Below are 18099 nucleotides of genomic sequence, written 5' to 3'. Positions count from 1 at the left end.
GCGGAGAGCGGCACCCGGCTGGTTTCCAGGAGGAGCCCTTTTCTCCCTCTCGTTGCATGTTAGGCATTTTTGCACAGCTTTCCCCCCCCACCCCCTCCCCGCCGGGGCAGGGTTACCTCTGCCGCCTGCTCTCCGCATCTCTGGTGGGGAGCGAAGCAGCCAACTCCGCTGCGATCGGAAAGCGGCCAGAGACCATTTTATGTGAGCGAGCCGGGTGGGAAGAAGCGGAGAGAAACCGTCGCAGGGACACAGGCGGATATAAAGACTTGTCTTCTGCCTCCCCCCCTCTCCCTCCCCCTTGTAAACACTAAATCTGTGAAGGCAGCGATTTGACATCCACCCTGAGCAGCGGCTATGGGGTGTTTGGGCAACAGCAAAACGGAGGATCAGCGTATCGATGAGAAAGCGCAGCGAGAAGCCAACAAAAAAATAGAGAAGCAGTTGCAGAAAGAGAGGCTGGCTTATAAAGCGACACACCGCTTGCTGCTGCTGGGTAAGGAGGAAGGGGCAGAGGTGGGGGCCGGGGCGAGCAGGGCGAGGAGGGGGCAGCAGCCCCAGCCCGCGGGGCGGCGGGCGCAGCCGAGAGGGGAGATGCGGCGTGCGCCTTAGCTATGGAAAATGTAGGCTGCTGTATTGAGCAATAAGCGGGGCGTCCACGGATCGAGCTCAGCGCCTGAGCCACATGGATGCACACATACAGAAATGCTGCCGAGGTGGGAGATGCTGTCGCGTCCAAAAACAAAAAAAAAAAAACGCTCCGATCCCCCCCAGGCTGAACCGTGTATCACAATGTTCTCCCTTTCCTTCTTTCTCTTTTAGGGGCTGGTGAGTCAGGAAAAAGCACTATTGTGAAACAAATGCGAATCCTACATGTCAATGGATTTAATTCAGAGTAAGAATTATTGACACTTTGTGGCTTATTTTTCCTTAAATGTTGGAAACAGGTTAACACACAGTACGCTAGGAAATTTCTCCTCTCATCCTCTGTGTGTTGGTGGCTTGACACTGTGTTTTGGGGGAGGGAGGGGAGTGAGAATAAGGAAATTGCTGCCATTGTATGTTTGCATTTTCTCCTTCTGGCCCCTTTACTGTATTTTACACTGTTGCTACTGCAGCGCTTGACAGGCCCCTGTGTAGCAACAACATGGCGACTACTTTTTACATAGAAGCAAATAACCAAATATTGCATCTGTCTGTAATATAAAAATACATGTCAAGTCATAATCAGGATGACACTCTGTGCTGTTTTTCTGGTGCTGGGGTTAGCGTAAAACTGAAACTAATTTTGCCTATTTGTTAGAAATCATCCTGGTTTGTGAGGCTACATAATTTTCTCTCTGAAAAACTCTTTGCCAGAAATCATTATTAATCCATAGCATTCATTTTAGATATTTGTTGGCCTTCAACTACGTGTTGTTAATTTAGAGCATGTTTACAACATGCTGTAGAAATTAAAGAATGACTTCCAGTTCCATCAGGGGAGGCTTTGCAGATGTGGCTATGATTGTCTGATTTAAAAAAATATATTAGGGATGAATGTGCATTGCTCTTCATACTATGCAAGAAAATTGATAAGAGGAAAATGTATTTGTCTTGACATTTTTTTTTCTGTTAGTATGTTTTAATGATTGAAGAGCAGATAAACAAGCGATCAGTGAAAACAATTAAATGCAAGTGACTGAAGTGCTTTGGAAGAAAAAAATCAAAGTGTTAATATTTCTGTTTTAATGCAGAGAAAAGAAACAGAAAATACTGGATATTCGGAAAAATGTTAAAGATGCGATTGTGGTAAGAACACACTTTATACTGTTCTTAAATGCTTGGTTGTACTGGAAATTATAAGGATTGTGCTCTCTAAGATTGTGATGAGAGAAATCCCATTTTGCTGATCAGATTGGATTATCTTCTATTGATCCTATATCCTAGATTTATCCAGATTAATGTGTTTGTTTTTTTTTTTTTTATCCAATTCTAGACTATAGTTTCAGCTATGAGCACTTTAATACCCCCAGTTCCATTGGCCAACCCAGAAAACCAATTTCGAATGGACTACATCAAGAGTATAGCTCCTCTTTCTGACTTTGACTATACACAGGTAAGAATAGAAACCACTGATTTATTTTGCTTCAAGGGGGAACATGTTGCTTCACTTTAATTTACTGAAACATTGTGGATTTTTACTTTTTGGAAGATGGTCATGGAAAGATCTTATGCCACCATTGCCTCTGGTTAACTTTCTTACAAGCTTGTGGTGGTTGCACCTGTTTTAGTGGTGCAAGGTTTTGTTGTTATGGTTTTATTTGCTGCTGTTTGTAAATGCTGTTTCTACATTTAGTTCTCTTCAAATTTTCTGATGCAATCTTACATACTGACACATCAAATAAGACTTTGTTGAAAGCTGATTTCCTCCATGGAATTAGATGCAGGATGTTAGTCTGAGGAGTTACTGTCTACCTGCAGAAAAGGATATAAAAGGAAGTAAAAGACTAGAGTGGCCTCTGTGTTGTTTCCCACACTTACTGCACTTCAGAGTGGAAACCTGCATAAGCAGTGGTCAAGTAAGGTGCTTTGCTTCCTCATGTATTGTGGTTGGCATGAGCAGTGGTTTGCCTGTATGTAAATGTTGCCTTAATTTGATATGGAATAAATGCGGGATTTCTGCGTGGAGGCTAATCTTTTGTAGACAAATGAGAGATACTTTTCAGATTAACTTGCATTGGCATCTTACATTATTTTTATCTTTTTATGTTATTATTTATAGGTACATGCATAGAATGTTTCATATTTTATGCATGACATGAAAGCAAGCGCAGAGACATTCTGGATTTTATTTTTGCAGTAGCACAGTTTTTAATTTGCCTTAAAATGGTACTGAAAGCAATTTGTTATGGATACAGTAGGGGCTTAAAAATATCTTCATTTGTTGGCTAAATTATTCTTGTGCATGAGTTGTACATGCTATCAATACTGCCAAAGAAGCCATTTACAATAGAGTGTCTTTAGGTTGTTATAGCTTCAGGGTGCGAGGAGAAGGGGAAGAGTTGTTTCTTTATTATATGACTCATATTCTCTGATGTGTGGTTTTGCCTCTGGTAAACCTACCACTTTGAAGGTTCAAGATAAAGAAAAATTATCAGACATCTTGTACAGTTAGAATTTAACATAGAATGCAGATGTTAAAAAAACCCGACTGCAAGGTACACCCACATATTGCATAATTGTTCAGTTGGTGGATGTAAGTTAGTGAAGATGAGAAACTCTTTTTAGAAATGGAATGTGAGCTTGACATGAAGTATTTGTCTTATGCAGGTATTACAGTTTGGAGGCATTTGTTGCTTGTTTAATGTGGAATTTTTTTTTTTTTGGCTTAAATTTTGACCCTTAGGTGTTTGAGTAAAAAAAAAATGGTGATACATATACTTTGCACTTCTCTATAGTACATCTGTTCTTTTGAGTTTCTGGGATAAAAGAAGGCTAAACTGGATTTTCCATAGAGCTGGAGATATTTTTTATTTTTATTGCTTTCAAATTTTCTCTTTTTTTCCCAGAAGCTGACTATATCTAGTCAAATTTGATTCATGGTTTGGTATTTTATATAGAGGAAAATGTAGCCTTCTTGGAGGGGAAAAGAATAGGACCCAGTGGACTTTGAAACAATTAATAATTCATTTGAAATCTCAATTCAAAGTCCATTTTGGTTTAAAATAAAAATATTAATAAGTGTTTTTTTAATTAAGTAGGTTTCCTGAAAATACCATCATGTTATTTGAAATAATGTCAATGACTAGTCCTAATTTTAAAACAAATTAAAAGTTGTTACAAGTCTAAAAGAAGAAGAGAAATGTAGTTCTGGTTTAGAAATAAATACATCTCTGTGTCACGTTCACATTTTCCCTTCTGTTTTCCTCTCAGCTCAATTCACAGGTTTAATATTTGTAAAATGTAAAGTATGCCTAGATTTTTTGGGGCTTTTAAGTTTTTCTTGATTTAGAATGTTATTTATCTCCAGGAGGATTTTTGAGCAAGGCAGATTGAAAAAAATATGCTATCATGCTTCAGGGCTTGATTTTACTCCATTTTAAGTCAATGATAAAGTAAAATTAGGTTTCCAGCTGAAATAACTTCTGACCCATTTAGTATTTTTGGATAAGGACAGATATAAAAATAAATACTTGGATAGTAATCAGTCAGGCATCCTCTGCTAAGCATTACTGATTCTGTAATTAATAGCTGATGTATGGAATAAGGCCTTCTGAGCCCAAACCAATACAGTATTTAGCAGCAGACATTCAAGATTTTAGGCCTAATCATCCTTACTTCAAAATAGTTGTAAAGGAAAAAATGCTGACTTAGGCAACTCTGGGGCAAATTTTGGCACATTCTATAAAGTGGCAAATGTTACCCCTCTTTGAATGAGGGAAGAGGCAGCTTTAGGGTTTGTAGCAGTGTGAATGGTAATGAGCTGTTAAAGACCCTTAGTGTTGCAATTTGGATTACAGATGTGTCATTTTTTTGGATGACACTAGCCATGTAATCTTTGTCATAAAAATCAATGTGTGTTAGTTGAAGATGGATTTCAGATACATTGCATGCCAAATGTGGGAAAATGACTGCACCTTATCATGAGTCTTTAAAGAGAGATTGCTGATGAAATGCAGAAACTTCACTGATGGCACATTATGACCAACATTCCTCAGGCACTAATTTAAATATATTTGTGACATGTTGGGTGGGCTTGGACAGATATTCTTAAGCTGCATACAAATTAACTAATACACATTTAATTGTGAAAATTATCCTTAAAATAAGTGGGTATGAAAATACTGATTTCCTGTGGGTGAAATCATACTCTTAATTGCAATTTATGACTGAAATTCCAAGAACTTGAGTAAAGACGGGGACTTCAAATTTAGACTCTAAGAGGTTTTGGGTCTTTGTTTTTTTAAATTACATACCTCTATATGAAATGTAAGCAGAACATTTTATTTAGTAGTGATACAGATTTTAAAACAAATGGTTTTCTCTTTACAGCCTTTTAACATTACGTTAAGAGTCTGTGGAGTGCCCCTCACAACAGTTTTACTTACTTTAAAAAGTCATAATTTAATCTGGTTAGGTTATGCTACCTTGACGATTCATTTAGTTGATATGAAAAAAAAATATGAAAGCTTTCTGGATTTCTTTTATCATTTTTATGTAGTCTTTCATTACTTTTATAAAAGACTGTAAAATTTTTACAAAGTATTTCGTGGCTGACTGATGCGGTCTAATTCTATAAATCATAAGAATTAGAGCTAGAGTTTTTACAAAATTAATAAATAGAAATAAGTCAAGTGTCCACTGTATTGTCTTCCTTGAAGTCGTGACAGGAATCAACATAAATTTTTGTCTGACTAGATTAGGCATTATCTTTGCTCAAAGGTGGAATCAGCAGAAGTGCTTTAACACTGGAATTGTAGCATGCATGCCCTATCAAAAAGGATTTTTTTATTCTTTTTGGCAAAGTGTTGATTGATATTTGCTAAAGTTAACAGGAATTGACCTGCTGCCATTTTAATCCTTTATTGATGGGGATTTCTTTTGTCCTTTGTGAATCAGGGTTAACCTATTAAGGCCATATTATGCTGGTAGCTGTGGTGTATTATGTAAGTGTGTGTTTACTCCAGTTCGGTTGTCTTTATTAAAGTTTTTGAATTTTATGGGAACTACAAAGCTGCTTGGTGCATAATCCCTTTACCCTCTGTCTTCGCCAAAAATGTAGCCAAATTAAGTTGCTTTGCATAAAATATGTCTTGGATGAAGCTCATCTGATGAGTTATATGTGGGTTTATAGCAGGTAATGGTCACCTACCCCTGGGCTGTGTAGTTAAGTGTTTGGCCATACAAACCAGCTACCAGTGAACGTGAATCATCTGCTTAGCAGAGAACATGTAAACACTTCACAGGTTTTAGGGAGTGAGGAGAGTTTTCAAAAAGTTCATCTTCCTTTGCAAAGAATGTTTTAGGGAGCAAAGTATTTTTTGGAAACTTCGTAAGTAGTGAATTGTGTGGATGCAGTCCCTTGTGCTGATTTTAGTAAGTAAGTTTTAAATATAATTTTTACAGCTATTTTATTAGTCAGGCAAGCTCTTTAATTTAGCTCGTAAGAGTAAAACATTAATGTGGGCATTGACAGGGAAAGTACTTTAGATTAGTCAGGTCTGTGGTTTGCTTTACATTTTCAGATATTCCAATTCTATCTGATGACTTTAATTTTCCTTCAGGACTTTGTATTCATAATCTAAAGACACAATAAAGAAAGGTAAATACTTTTGCTTGGAATTTGAAGTTACATAGACTTTTGTTAAGCATTTCAAGGTTTTTTGATACCTGGTATTCAAATTCAAGCTTGTGTTGATGCCTGGAGGTGGCTGCTTTTCACAGTGTGCATCTCAATGTTTGAAGCAACTGAAAAGCTTGCTTAGGTGAAGTGTGGTGTTGGCCCGTAGAAAATCTTTATCCTGGATTAAAAGCACCACTTATATGGTTAAACTCACTTGGGTTGCACAGTTAATGCTGTGCCTTTCTTTGACCCCAATTGGTTTAAGTATCCCTTTAATATGTACTTGATGTAGCCCAAAGGAGTTAGAAAATAGCATCATCTTACATTTTTTGATTTTCAGATAACTCACAATATTTCCATCATTTTGGGGAGTGTGAAAATATACAGTGTTTTATATTAAAATAACATAAATTAAGGAGAGAATGCAGTGAATATTGCCACTCAAATAGCTTCCCTTGATTTTTCTGTCTATCTAAATTTTTACTTTAGGGCTTTGTTTACCATTTTGGGTAGAATGAACACAAGTTTTTATATCTACTTGTGATACCAATACTTAACACTACTAAGGTCAATATTAACTTTTTAAAATCAATTAGGCTTTTAAAAATTAAGTCATTTGTGGTGTTTTGTGATATAAGATGCACATTGGTAGTTTTTCATATTTACATAAATGCGTATTTTCCTATTTAAACAAACACAGAAACTATCTGAAAGGCCAGGCAATGGTAAAGTTGTGTAGGTCTGACAACATTATTACTGCCCTTTTAATTTATAACACCTGAAGAACTAATGAAGAGGGCTGTCAGGGAAGGACAGCTGAAAACATGTATGCTGTTACAGCTGTTGGCAGCTCCTTAGTCTTCGTACAAAGGTTAAAATTGTCAGAACTGATGCTGGAAAGTAGTGGATATTAGGGAGAAGAAGCAATCATGAAATGTCTTTGTTGCAGTAGCAGTTGTTTTCATGCTGTACACTATCAGTTAACAGCAGATACTGAATCTGAGCTCTTTTCATGTGAAGAGCAGATTCTGCTAAAGCCCAGCAATACCTTTCCTTCCGTATGAAATACCTGTCTGCATGCAGATGTGGCCGAAGTGTATCTGCTTTTCATTAAATCAGCAAACTGAGTCCTGAATGTTCTGATTAGCGAATGTTAAAGTTACAAGCATTTCATACATGAGATCAAAAAAATACTTCAGTGTTACTTGCTATTTTGTTCTTATTCTCTGTAAGTGGTAAGTTTGCTTTCGATGGATCAGTCAATCCTGTAGTGCTTTCAGAAATAATCAGTCATTATTTTAACTGTGTAATTTCAAAAACACAAGACTGAAACTGGGATCACACTACAAACACATATAGGACAATTTGGGGAGAAAAAAGGGAAAAAAAAAAAACAACAAACCCCAAAACATCTAAGCCTCTCAAATTTATAATATATACTGGAACTGTAAAATTACAAATTCATACAATGATTTTCTTTAATTCCTTTATTTTAATTCCTTAATAAATGCTCTGACTTTACTGAAAACAACTGGCGCTTAAAATTGGAGTGGTTTGCCAAAACATCTAAGCCTCTCAAATTTATAATATATACTGGAACTGTAAAATTACAAATTCATACAATGATTTTCTTTAATTCCTTTATTTTAATTCCTTAATAAATGCTCTGACTTTACTGAAAACAACTGGCGCTTAAAATTGGAGTGGTTTGTGTATAAAGTACAGCTCTTCTGTGAAGATCAGGATTTCGTGCTTAAAATACACAGTTTGTGTTTGGGATGGTGCTTGCTTTAGACAAAAAGCTCCTGATGTTCAAGCATGAAATAAAGTAAGGTTTTTGCTATAGTAGAACATTATTCTGTAATAAAAGTGTAATATATTTCTTCTTCCCCTTGTTCCAAACTCACTGACCTACAACAGCTGATACCAATGATAAATAAAGAATTAAATTTGTATCCCATGGAAGGAGCTCAGGGATCTTCTTAGGCCCCCAACAATTAACAGTAGAAATACTGGGATTGGGAACTATAGGAAATCCTGTACTTGGTCACAAATGATCCGAAGTTAATAAATAGAAGTTGTATTCAGAAAAAAAATTAAAAGAAGCAGATATTAAATTTTGGATTTGTTTCTAACCTTTCCTATCTCAATATTTTTAAGAACAGATTCAACTTCGAAATATCTGGAAAAGGTTCACCTTTTTCACAAGTAGTTTGCATTTTCTAGAGTGTATTTTTTTCACAGCTTACAGTGTAAAATAATTTCATTCTGAAAAGGCAGTTATTTGAGAAAGTCTTGTGAACAATGCTGCCTGCGAATCAAGTTCAATGTTACATTTAATATTACATCATCACAGTAACACCAAATTAAATGTTTGCTATCTTATATTGTGAGTCCGATTTCCCAGATAGTGAGGTGGTATTCACACTTTATCCAGCCTGCCTTTTTTATTATCATCACGCAACACAGAGACTTTCATTGTGAAACTAGAAAGATATTATAATTTATTATTATTATTGCTGCTAAGTAAAACTTAAGTTGTTTCCATCATCTCCAAACCTGTTGACATTTTCTGGTATTACTTCCAAGTTTTGTACCTATTAATACAAATTAATTAGAGGTTTTTTAACAGTCAGTCCAGCATCGAGTCAACTACTGCAAATTATTAATAACAAATGTCACATTCTGCCTTTTTTGGATACAATTTGAGATAAGAAATTCATATACTTATATTGCATTTTACTAGGATGAAAATATTTTTACGTCTAAATTTGGGTATTAGATTTGATGGCAACAGGAAGACTAATAACTTGAATTATCATTTTAAGTAGGAGTGACTGATTCTCCTCAGAGAACCAAAAATGTATGAGAGGATCATTTCTGAGCATTAGAATATTTTTGTTCTTCAGGTATTTTTCAGTGTGCACCCTAATTTTGAATTTTAGAAAGGCAGAATCAGTAGGTTAAAGCCTGGACTATCATTGTCTTTGTCGTGGGCACAGGTCTGTGAAGGACACAGGTGTATTTAAAGTGTGGCTGTTTTGGGGTCTGCTGTTTTGAATTCCTTCACAACTGTGGCTGCTGCCAGGGTATCTTCTGAGAGCGATCCTGTGATGCAGAGGTGGCAGCAGTCCTGTAAGGAGGTACGGTTTGGAAAGACAGCCAGTGGAGTAGCACTGATCCCTAGGGTGGTGCTTGACTGAGGTGTAGTAGCCTGGCCAGAATTACAAACTGATACTGATTCCCAGTCTTTCTTCAGGCAAGAAACCAAATAAATTCTTGCAATTTTTACCACTACCATTGAGTTGCACTGAAATCTCTGTAAAAGATTTAATTACCAAGTAGTTTATATATTAAGATTTGACATGAGCATCAAATGATTGCAAGAAATTCCCTTGTTTTTTCCCCTTATGTGTAAATCAAACTGAATTGTAATGGAAGTAAACGTAAATAAGTGCAAAAAGTAACCACACTCTTAATGAAGACACACTGTCTGTTTAGGCCAAGGATGATGACATTTCAGACTTTCACAAGTGGCAGTTTTCAGAAGAAGGGTATTGAAACTTTTAATGAATTGCCATTGTTTATAAACTACATTTAAAACAGATTTTCTATCACAACCAAAGAAAAGGTACACATAGCAGAGTATGTTTCAGAATTGTCTTTATTATCAATTAATTCTTTTAATCTCTTAAGCTGAAGATCACAGGTTGATTTGCTGCTTCTGCCATTTTTGAGTGCTCTGGAAAAGTAGTATATCTGCTAGTTAGGAAGAATCTTTGTTTTTTACTTCAGTGACCGTGATAAAAGCGTACGGATAATGGATAAATCATCACATGTACGCATCTTGTCACTGAAGCCAGTGGAGTCCTATGGAACAGAGACTATCACCTACTCAAATAATGTTGGTGTCATTGTTTAGAGTTCCAAAGAAGTGAGTGTTCATGTGCGCAGCAGCGAAGAACTGCATTCCCTTTTCTTCAGCACCTGATGAGATCACAGCTTCTCTTTCTGCAACAGTGTTGAGCATTGCCAGCTTAGACCTTTGCTTGTTTTTTCATCACCTCCGTAGCTTCATCCATGGCTTGTACTTATTGTCAACAGCAGATTACCTCTTAATGTCAACAAAGACTGCATACACAGACAGGATATTTTGTTTGCAGAAGGTAGCAACCTGAGCTGAGGAACAGAGAACAAGCTAAACAGTGTGAACAGAAGACTATGTATACCTTGCATACACTGAGGTAAATAGGCTGAAAACCAAAAAGTATTATGAACAACTTTTTCCCCCTGAGGATTTAAGAAGCTCTTTATAATAAATATAAATAGGACTCCTATGAAGCAGATAAAAGGCAAGAACAATGCACATTTGCAGTTAACTGCTAAAAGTTTCCATAAAACGTTTATGGTTTTGTTCCGTCACCCATGTGACATAATTTGTTTTTCTGTAGTTAAAAGAGATTCAATTCAAGTTGCAGGGCCTTCTTTTAAAAGGAGTCAGGAGGAGAATGTAATTTGTACAACACAGTTTCAAGTTCATATTGCCTTTCACTTTGGAAACTTGTAATAATTTCTTGGAACAGAGCTACCTGTGGTTGTAAGCATGCCAGCTATCACATGAAGCATGCAGATTAGGGTTTCTTGCTTTAAATCAGTAGATTAATTTTGGTTGGTTTAAAGTGTACTCTTGTAATTAATCTACTAGTATTTGTTTTAAAAACCTGTGCTGGATGTTTTGAAAGGATATTTATCCTTAGGCAAGAAGAATATTGGAATTTTTTCTGTTATGTCAACGTTTGAGATGAACTTTGCCTTTTAAATCTTCTAAAAGTAAACATTTTCTGACACTTCTGTCAATTCATTACATTTGAGTTTTCTGGGTGCTGTCAGTAGGACTTAAACATATTTTAATGCAAATAATTATCCCACTGTTTTGAACTGAAGTTGTTTAGCAAGATAAAATAGGCTAAAGATATGCAAGCCCTCTTATCTCTGTTAATTTGGTGAATGCTTTTTGATCACGTCCACCCTCACTTCCATAGGATGTTAAGTGACAGAGCTGTGCAGATCATTCTTTTCTTAACATACACCCACAGACTTTCTTTCATAGGAACTAAATAATACCAAATTTAAGAACTGTCAGGTAGGAAAACAAGAAAAGGCAAAGAATAGTTAACTAAAATAGGGGAAAGTGTGTCCTCGCTGCCCTCTGTGCAGACAATGAACTGCCCTTTGCCTGCAAACCTACAGCTGACCACAAGCAGCCACAGGACCTGGTTGTCAGCCAGCTCCAGAGTGCCTTTGGTGCAGGCTGTGTGCCTTAAGGATTTACCAACTCCAGACAAAAAAGAAACAAAGGTGGAGGAGAAATGTGAATGAAAAAGCTATGCAACAAATACACAGTCACTAGAGGAAGAGGTCAGGTGTCACCACTTGCTACTGAAACAGTGTCATTAGTTACTAGATTTTCAGCAGTTATCACAGTAGAGTGAGGCTTCATGGTAGGATTTGTAGCTTTTAAAATTTGAATGAGAATATTCTTTCTGGCAGGCAGGCGTCCCCTAACTTTAGCATCTCTTTCCATCTCAGGATATCAGTGCTGCCTCTTCCTTTTGGGAAGAGAAGACTCACTTACTTAGGGATAGCATACTTTTAGTTAAACAGTACAGCTTTTCTTTACCCACCCCTAGAATAAGCATTTCTAATCACTGTTGTTATCTGCTGAATTTCTCCCAAGACTTTAACATCAGCAAACTTAACATGCTAACCAACAGGAGAGTGTGGGTCTATCATGGACCAAAAGAGTAATTAGTCAGGGAATGTGTAAGTGAGAAATCATAATTTAAAAGTAATTTTAGGGACTAAAAATCATGTCAGTAGAGGAAGATGGCTGTTGACATTTCTGGGAGCCAGCCATTCAAACCACAGAGGATCTTCACTGGATTTTGAAGAAAAAAGGGATTAAATTTCGTCCTTGGCCTTCAGTTCTACAGAGCAGGTTTTGATTCTTCTCGCTGATGAATGAAGGGCTGGCAAGAACTATTATATTCCAGAAATACTGAAGTCATCCTAAGAAGCTATATTCCTGAGAGTCTAATCTTGCAAGGGCTTAAACATTTGGATATATATGGACCTAAATGCACAGCTAGTACTGCCAGCACAGCATTCATGCAACTGAGCTTCCGGTTATGCAGTGATATTAATATAAAAATCACAAATACTTTCAATTGAAAAACAAAACAAGCAAATCATTTTTCCCTGTTAATTTTATATTTGGGAGGTCGTTGAGCTCTTTTATGGATTTTCTTGGGGGTGGGTTAAGTTGTGTAGGTTAGAGATTGGCACAGAACTTGAAATAAGCAAAATCTTTTTCAGGTAAATGACAGTTCTCTGGATGCTATTAAGCTGTGAACAGTAGGTCTTTTCAATCACTGTGATTCATTTTCATATTGTGGGGTTTTTTTAATAATAATGTCTTTAAAAGGCTTGCTGAACAGTAGGCTGCAGCAGCATAACTTTCTGTGCAGAAGGAAAGGTTTTTTGCACAGTGTCTTAGATAATTTACCTTAAATTGATTTGCACAGCTCAATAAAACCTTAAGAACGCTGTACCAGCTCAGATCACAGGTTCATTTACCACCAGATCTCATCTCTGACCGTGACTGATAGTGAAACAGGAAAAAGAGTTTAAGGAGGGGACACACACATAGTAATGTTTCCCACATTGGTTGTCGTAGTCTCTACAGATTTACGGCTGAGGGTTTTTTTGACTGGCAGTGGTATTTCTGTATTTAATAATTGTGGTAGATTTTTCTTCCAGGAATTCTTTTTTTTTTTTTTTTTTTTTTGCCCTCCCAGCCTGTGTGGGCTTTTAGTTATGGCAGTGAGTTCTGCAGTTTAAGTATGTGTTGTATGAGGAAGTGCCACTTGATTGATTTGAACGTTTTTGTTTGTTGGGCTTTTTCCTCCAAGCCTGCTGCCCACTAGTCTTCCCTAGTTTCTCTATTAGAAATATTTTGTCTTTCCTACATTGCCCCTCTCACTGCATATCATATACCCTCAAATATTTGTCTTTCCCTTTAAAGAGTCTCCTTAACTGGTTCTCTCACAGGGCTTGTTCCCTATCTTTGCTCATTCTTGTTGCCCTTCTAGTTTTACTAGACCCTGTTGGCAATGAGAAACCCAAACTACCAACAGTGTTCAAGGTGTTTTCTTTTTCATTATCTAGTCTTCTTTATTGTGGGGTGGGGTTTTTTGTTGTTCTTTGGCTGTTGGTAGGGTTTGGGGAGTTTGTGACACTGAGTTGATAACTTTGTATAATTACAGTAGATTATTTTATAATTCCATGAGAACCTGAGCGCAGTTGCAGGTAAGAGGAATATGTGTGAAGGCCTCTGTACCAACATTAGCAGAGCCCAAAGGGTACTATTAGTGATAATTATCCTCACCTCGGGTATTTTCAGGTCTGTCGTACATGTTGACTAGTCTGTTCAAAAAATCCATTTCATTCAATTTTTTATTCTTTCATGTAGTGACATGTCTTCCCGTTTGCTATACTGCCATGTATGACTTATGAAGACGTATTTTTAAAATTATCTACCATGACTAATATTTTCTTCCGTACAGACGGAGAACACACTTTATTTTTGTTCTTAAAATAGAAAATAAATTGCTCTTCAGCCTGCTTTTGGAGAGGCAATGTTTACAGTACCACAAAGGACATTTGTGCTTTCAAATCTGCTCATAGTTCCTTAATCGTTCATTATAGTTTGCCTGATTTAGCAGAAAAGAACATCATTGTTTGGAACCCTTCTCATTAGAGAAATAAAATGTTTAAAAATACAAAATGCCCCTTTTTTTTATTCGCAGTTCCTAATGCTGTGTGTCACTAAGAGAAAATGATCTAAACTTTTTGATCTCCCTTGGGGAAACGCTGCAAGTAGCAGAATTTTGTTATTTTTATGTCAATTTAGGTCTTACATGATTCAGCACTTGTGGTTTGTGGGAAAAAGCATTGTAGATTGTGATTAAAGAAGCAAAAATAGTGAGGAGTGGCTACTAGAGAAGGCCTCTTTTTACTGCTAAAATACTTCTTTCGTTCACTTTTTTCATTTTTAAACCTGTACCTCCGTTCATCATATTTTCTCTATCAGTTGTGACTAGCACATTTCAAAGAAAATAGTTCAATTCTGTTTCACTTTTCAGGTTTTTTTGGCAGTACAAAGAATTAAGAACAAGTTGCTATAGGATCTTGGTAATACTAAATCTGTACATTAAAGTCTGTCAAACATGGTTGTCTCCAGCAAGTCAACCAGTCATCCCCTTCTGGTAGCCTCTCAGGAATAAACAGAAAGTCTCTAGGGAAGGGAATGAGAGAGGATACAGGATGCAAAGAAACTGCTTGTAGTGCAGGAAAAATTCTTTGTTGTAGTAGTGGACCACAAACAATAAGTTAACTCATTCTGGGATGCATTAACAAGGCTGTTGTACAAAAAAGCATGAAGTAATTATGCCATTCTCTTTGGCAATGGTGAGTCCTCAGCTGGGGTATTGTGTCTAATTTTGGGAACTGAACTTAAAAAGAAGTACACAAATGGAGTCCAGAGGAGAGTGTCAAGAGTAAGAGGAGACAAAGTAAACTGGATATGTTTACTCTTGGAAAGAGAGCACTCCAAGCTGAAGGGGAAAGGGAGCCAAATACAATTTTTAGTATTTAAAAAGCTGTAATTATATATTCTTGTGCCTGTCTTTTCAGAGGGAGGAAATGAAGCTGAGGAGAGGAGAAAATTCCTCTCTTTCGTGATGTATGGTAGTCCACGTGTTTGGGATATTCAGCAACAGTGAATTTAATGAGAACAATCGCACGAATACATGGAGATACGACTGCCCAGTTTCAGGCACATACGTCTGTATTTTCAGTGATGTGAATCACCTTATGCTCAAGAAGTTAAAAACTTCTGAAAATCTGGGAAACTTTGGAAGACACAAGGTCATGTCAGTTGGTCTTTCACATTTGCCACTTTCTGTTGACTGAGCTTCTGTGGGCATGTTGGTTGAAAGCCCCTGGGACTTCTTTTCCAAAACTAGATCTTCTGTAATCATGTCTTGAATTAATCTAGGACTTCATTACTTATCTAACTAATTTTGTCATGGCCATGTTGTATAAACAGACAGTGATAATTTTTCTTAAAAGTGCATGTTCTTCCAGGATGCTATTTCAGACAGTGTAGCAGACTATAACATAGCATGCACAAAACTCTTCTTGTGCTTCCAAATGTTGATTGTTTTAAAACTAATTCCTGGCAAGATGCACATGATTCACTTCTTCTTGTGGAGAGTTACGCACATTTCCTAATTGGACAGGTCCTAAAGTTTTCCTCCCTAAAAGGAGAAAGAAAAATGGCTGAGGGAAGTAATGTAGTCAGGATTATAATCTCTAAAGGCTCCAAGGAGCAAAGAGCATGCCTTCAGATATTTTCAATTAAAACCAGCAAGCAGGAGTTTTTGTTTTCATCTGTGTGTGCACTGGCATACATATGTGCATTTCAGTATAAGACTTTTCCTACTTCTGTACGAGGTTCTAACCTATTCAAGAACTAGGACATCAGGTGGCTAACAGTGCGGTGAAAAATCCAGTTCAGAGGCTGTTAGCTGTAGCCCCTGGAGCATGTAGAAGTGAAAATAGAATTTGGAGAATAAAACAAGTTTGTTTCAAGTCTCTGGCATCAGTGAGGAGGTTCTCCAGGTGGAGGGTGGCAGGTGAGTAGCTTTGAAGTGTTGATGACAGCTCCCAAGTATCGCCTTTACAAGGAGGTAAACTTGTGAGTCCTGTGGCAAGTGCCATCCTTGGTAGTCTGCAGGCTTTTTGGAGATGTGCCTTTTGCATTTGTCTTCAGAAGAGGGGTTTGAGAGCAGAGTTAATGCAAAGCTGTTGATTTTGCTAGTGAGAAGTTTAAAGAACTACACACAGAGATCACAGTATATCAGGTTTCATTAGTTCTCCTGCTTGTGATAGCAAAATCTGTAGAAAAAAAGACACAACTTCCATTTCATATTCCTACTAGGAGTAGTTCCTACTTTCCTAATGGAGTGAATTTAAAGGGAAAAAATGCTGACATGCATCTTGCAATGTTGTTGACTCAAAGGATTGTCACATTGAAAGGCGTATCTTTTTTTTGGTTCTGTAATTGTTAGGAGTGGTGAGCTTATTGTAAGTACAGCCACATGTCATGCTAATACCATTCCTGATCCATGCTTACATGATAAATGTGAACATACTTAAACTTTATGAGTTGGAATCCTGGGGGAAATACAGAGATAAAAAGTATGCAGTAAAACAAAGTTTTATTTTCTTTTACTTTTTCCCTTTCCAAAATAGAAACAATAAAACATCTTTGCAAATAGCATAATTAAGTGGGTTTGGTATGGGGTTTTTTTGTAAAAACATATTGTTTTTCATGCTTCCAGACACCAAGAGGGAAATTTAAAATAAAATGTTTAAGCACTTTATGGAGGGTTGTTCTGTGGAATGTCAGGATGTAGTAGGGAGAAAATCCTGACTAACAGTCAGCTTGACTTGGGGGAAATTCCAGGCATTTGCTGCTAGCAAGAGAGCACAGTTTGCTCTGAGCACTCTTTGTTTGCTATAGGTAAGGACTGGCTCAGTTGTGTCAATGCTTACTCTCTCTGGGCAGGTTTTTCCAGTGTGGAAAGGTTGGGTTCTTGTTGGGACCTGATGTTTCAAAACTGGAGGGTATATCACTGGCCAAGTGACTTTGGAATTCATTTACTTTTTTGAGATGCTTATGCACATGTGATACCCTTTTCATGTCTCTACATCAATTATTTTTCTCCTCAGATTTTATATTTTAAGCAAGTCATCAGTCTTTGAATCATGTCGCTGCTCTGAGAGCGCCTGCTAAGGAGTGCTTGCTTTTTAGTTTCATGTGCATTTGTTCCAACAATGCTGCCAGGCTAAGCCATTGTCCTCCTTCCTCCAACCCTCCCCCATCACTGTCCACTCCACTTTCCCATTTATATGCCTGCACTGTGCCCTCAGCTGTGTCCTGGTAAAGCTGTTTGTTTGGCCTGACCAAATGAGGTGGAGGGAGAGGTTATTTTTAGTGCGGATCATTTCCGTGGTTTTAACTGAGGGCGGGTGACACAAAATGGAGAAGAAGAAAGCGGAGATGGGAACAAGCAGTAGGATGTAATGGGAAGGTGATGGCTATCTAAACAAGCACGCTTACTTCCTCCACCTCTGTATCTATGGGCAGAGATTAGAGTCAGACCAAAAGCCACTGAGAATCTGTGTGTCAGAAGAAACCCAGTGCAGTGTGTTGGTTTTGCTTCTTCTGATGTGAAGACTGACATTCCTTGCGGAGGTTAGGTGGTATAAGAACAGGTCTGTCTTGCTCACCCTTGCCCTTTTGGATAAGTAAACACAGCTACATTCACTGCAGTTATTTCTGAACTTAACTTTGTGGACTGGAGCTTTAAGGCTTAGTCTGATGCCTTACAAAAGCAATCAACTCTCATGAACTTGAGTGTACAAAAGATTTACATGGCTGTTTGAGCCTTATGCCATTTTTCTCTTGGCTTTGTTGTGTGGAACAGTCGTGGAACTGCAAGGCACTTCCACTCTACTGCTCTATTATTTTTACTGTAAATACCCTAGATAGGTATACAGAAATCCCATGAGGGGTCATTTGACCACAAAAGATGTGGCAGGGGAGGGTACCTATAGATATATACATTTAAATTCTGTTTCTATTTTCC

At 37.3% G+C, this 18099-nt stretch overlaps 1 protein-coding gene across 2 annotated transcripts in view; it reads left to right on the top strand.

Annotated features, from left to right (window-relative positions):
• GNAL (G protein subunit alpha L) overlaps positions 1 to 18099 on the top strand; it is a 185252-nt gene that overhangs the window by 68955 nt on the left and 98198 nt on the right. Inside the window, exons 1-4 of one of the 2 annotated variants that reach the window (XM_048289206.1) lie at positions 8 to 493; positions 820 to 892; positions 1734 to 1788; positions 1976 to 2095. In XM_048289206.1, the coding sequence (XP_048145163.1) occupies positions 355 to 493; positions 820 to 892; positions 1734 to 1788; positions 1976 to 2095 (387 nt within the window). In that variant the 5' untranslated portion in view covers positions 8 to 354. Of the gene's footprint in view, positions 1 to 7; positions 494 to 819; positions 893 to 1733; positions 1789 to 1975; positions 2096 to 18099 lie in introns of those variants that run through there. The other variant, XM_048289205.1, reaches the window with a different exon arrangement.

Source organism: Corvus hawaiiensis, chromosome 30 (assembly GCF_020740725.1).
Source record: "Corvus hawaiiensis isolate bCorHaw1 chromosome 30, bCorHaw1.pri.cur, whole genome shotgun sequence".
NCBI lineage: Eukaryota > Metazoa > Chordata > Aves > Passeriformes > Corvidae > Corvus > Corvus hawaiiensis.
This window is presented reverse-complemented; position numbering and strand designations above follow the sequence as displayed.